The sequence below is a fragment of the Alnus glutinosa genome, chromosome 1 (assembly GCF_958979055.1).
Source record: "Alnus glutinosa chromosome 1, dhAlnGlut1.1, whole genome shotgun sequence".
NCBI lineage: Eukaryota > Viridiplantae > Streptophyta > Magnoliopsida > Fagales > Betulaceae > Alnus > Alnus glutinosa.
In genome coordinates, this window is record NC_084886.1 from 5,830,699 (window position 1) to 5,834,434 (window position 3,736).

At 39.0% G+C, this 3,736-nt stretch overlaps 1 protein-coding gene across 1 annotated transcript; it reads right to left on the reverse strand.

Annotated features, from left to right (window-relative positions):
- Window positions 1-648: 648 nt before the first annotated feature.
- Window positions 649-3,498, reverse strand: LOC133868523 (zinc-finger homeodomain protein 11-like). The gene is made up of 2 exons (XM_062305440.1): window positions 2,040-3,498; window positions 649-1,526 (listed from the first exon to the last, which is right to left on the reverse strand). The coding sequence occupies exon 1, from the start codon at window positions 2,970-2,972 to the stop codon at window positions 2,076-2,078; it is 897 nt and encodes a 298-aa protein (XP_062161424.1). The 5' UTR covers window positions 2,973-3,498; the 3' UTR covers window positions 649-1,526; window positions 2,040-2,075.
- Between the last annotated feature and the right edge of the window lie 238 nt (window positions 3,499-3,736).

The following is a 3,736-nucleotide window of genomic DNA, read 5'->3' on the forward strand; positions in this document are numbered from 1 at the left end:
CTATGGAATGAAAGTTAATCAAGTGTGACAGGTTATCTCTGACGGCTTGAATAGTTCAGTGTGATGAATTTCTCTCACGGCCGGTTTAAATAAATTGTTTTAAGATATTTAACTACCATTGTCTTAGATCTGATCTACTAGAAGCATATATGCTTTTTAACTATTTTTGTACATTGTTTAGCGAAAAATGAAAATCATTGATAGTACTTTATTATGAGAATTTTATTTGTATCTTTGATTATGTAACCCCATAGCATGTAGTTATGATTTTACAGATCTTTATACTCGTAATCTTTGATCAATAAAATAGCCAGATCTTTTGTTAAAAAAAAAAAAAAAAAAACTTTAATTATCATTTGAATCTTACCGGTCATGCCCAGAAAAATAAAAAAAATAAATAATAATAAGAAAAGGAATCTTACCTATCCTCCGAGAGGATTTGAATTTATGAGCACAAAAAGTAATGCCTTATCTTATGTAGAACAAAAAAAAAAAAAAAAAAAAAAAAGGAATAAAACTGAGCATGACTATAAATGCAGCACAACAGGTAAGATAAAAAAATAAAAAAATAAAAAACAATCATCATGATTGATCACCTATTAACAAAATAAAAAAAAAAAAAAAAAAAAATAAAAAAACAAAAAAACGTAAAAATTGCCGTATTATTATTATTATTATTAATAAATACATTCAAAACGGAATTACAAACAAAAACAAAAAGCTTAACAACTGAAAAATCAAAGTTAAAAGGACAAGGAAAACCTCGGAAATTAATGGGAAGAGTACTTTTGCCTGGACTGGGCCTAGGCCATGCAAACAAATCACTGTTAAACAACAGGTCCACGACTACAACACAACTATAAAAAATTAATTTTACATTTGGTCCACCACCTTCCAAAAGGCTGCCACAGATTAAAAGGAAGGAAGACAGGAAATTAAAAAAGTGCACCACGTGGCATGACAATGAAGGGTTTGGCTTGGTCCGGTTATAAATGGAACCGAACCTGTTGGATTGGAACCTGTATCTTAGCTGAAAATGAGGGATTAGTAGTCGTAGACGTGGATCAGATATTAATTAATCAATTATTAAAGAATAACTCAACCAAAACCAGTTGGCTTTCTTATCTTAACCAAGTTATCATTAGCAGCTTATAGCAAAAGAGGAACAAAACTTGCCGCTTTGATCTACTAACCAAATAAGGAAAGGTGGCAGGGCTTCAGAGTACTGCCTGTCTGTTTCCACCACCTTTCGTTGATTAAGCAAAGCCTTCTTGCCTTAAAAGCTCAGATAAACCAAGATAACATACAAAAAGTACTCATATCAGAACCTTTTATATATATATTTTTGTTTTGTTAATTGGAACACCACAAAGCCTAAACAAACAACCCCTAAACTAACGAACAGAAAGGTGCCAGGTGCCAAAAAAAAAAAAAAAAAAAAAAACCATAAGGAGCGCCTATATCAATTACACTTACCAAACCGCATCGGTGCCATTATCCCTCAACAAAGACAAGGGTGCACGTTTCTGCAAAAGTAGGAATGCTGTATAAATGAATAAGGACAGGATTGCCGATGACAAATCATAACAAATTGCATCCCAAAATTGATAACCTCCAGTCTTTGGACAAATAAGCATGGGATCGGATTCGGACCCGTTGGGAGCCTCTCACTTTATCAAACGATATATAACATTAAGCAAATACTCATTACCCCCACAAACAAGCTAGTCTGTTCAAAAAAAAAAAAAAAAAACACAAACAAGCTAGTTCTGAAACAATATTCCGATATATATATGTATATATATATGATCGACTTGAACAGAAGGAGAAAGAAACATGTCAGAAAATGAAATCAACATTCAAGCTAGCACTTAGCATAAACTAAACGTCAATTAACAGACAAATTCACAACAAAGAAAAATGACTTCCTTTCGATCGTCAACATCTCTCCTCTTCCTCTCCACCATCAACAGTGAGTAATCAGTAACCAGTAATCAGAAAAGCTAAAAAGGGGGGAAAAGAAGAAGAAAATAACATACTTTGTTTCGTTCTATTCCACTTTTTCCCTCCCCAGATCAAGATGAAGAAGAAGACCCATTAGCAGAAACATGAAGATTAACACTGCCACCTCCATTGTACTCGCTCTCTTTCTTGCAGCAAAAAGCACTGGTCTCAAAGCTGACTCTGTCGCCATTCCCATTACCATCAGTGACGCTGCCATTGTGACCGAAACCCATCTCTCTCTTCCTCAGAGGGTTCTTGTTGTTGTGCATCCAAACCTTGAGGACCCTTCTATCTACCCCAACCTCATTACAGAACTCCTCCACCACCATCTCATTGCTCTTCGGCATCTTCCAACCCAGTTTCTCACAAAACAGAAACATCTTCTGCTTCTGTTCCTCAGAAAATTTGGTTCTGAATCTCTTTCTCCCAAGTGGGTTCTCCGTACTCCTCTTCACAGTTGGATCAGGAGAGGCGGTGCTGAGAGACAACAGCGTTTGTGGGACGGAAGAGAAGTAGTACTGGGATGGTGGAAGGTGTGAGACTGGTGGTGGTGAGCACACTGGGCTTGGGCTTTGGCTCGAGGAGGACAGGTGTTGTCCGTTGAGGACTTTGGGAATGAGATCGTCTGCGTCGCGGCGGTGGAAGTTCCGGTGGCAGCCACAAGCCGCACATTTGAGTGAGGTGGGGTCTGAGTGGGTTGCCGTGGGGGAGGGCAGGAACTCACCGCAGCCGTCGAGGGCAAGCCCCCCCATGCTCGCTGCGTGGTTCTTGAGGCATTCTTTGTAGAAAACAGCCGCGAGCGGTGGCCTTGGCGGCGGAGGTAGGGGTGTGGGGTGGCGCTGGTGGGGCTTGAGTGAGCCGTTGGTGAAAGATAAGGACTTGAGGGGTTTTGCCTGTGGTGGGGTTTCAGTATCTGTATCTGGGTTTTGGGTGGGGGACGTAGTGGCGTTGGTGGGGTTCATTTCCATGGCTCTGTTTGGAATAAAAGGTTGGAACTTTGGGGATCAGGGTTTTGTTAAGCTGAGAGGGTTCTTTGGAAAATCAAAAATGGATGTGAAAGGAGAATAAGAAGTTGATGGGTTAAGACATATATATGATGATGATAATGATAATGATAATGGCAGAACATCATGGCGCTCAGGATGGACATGAGGACAAATATCTTTAAGGATAGGCCAGGGTATACGGCTCCGGAGATACAACGGGGTTCCGTTCTACTCTAATAATATGAGCTTACGCTTGTGATTTCACGAGTTAGTTGTGGGCAATAAATTTGTCTGAAATATACTGGCAAAATTAAAGGAAAGAATTATATTCGTTGGAGTCACTGAATTGAATTTGGTGAGTGTTGTGTAAACTCGGTCCTAAGCTGATACGTGGCTCATGCACAAGGATGGATGGATGGACGCCAAGTACCAAGGTACATTGATCATGCTCTCTGCAATATGATTTTCCCACTGAAATCTTCACCAGTCGGCAGTCACCACCAGCTAGCCTCCGGTGCACTCTCGTGTCTGCCCTTTTTGTTGTACGACGCACATCTTCAAATATTTTTTGAGGGTCCTATGTTATTGGCATATATGACTTGGACCTCGTGTTTGGGTTACCAAATCATTATTAAAAAAATTTCACTATAAAACGTGCCAATTTTACGTAATTCTTGTTAAATTTTCACTCATTTCAAGGTTTAAACTCGGAGGATAAAAGATAATTTAATATAGTGTAAAGTTTT

Coding starts and splice junctions, on each gene's coding strand:
- LOC133868523 (XM_062305440.1), bottom strand. CDS start 2,972: ATGGAAATGAACCCCACCAACGCCACTACGTCCCCCACCCAAAACCCA.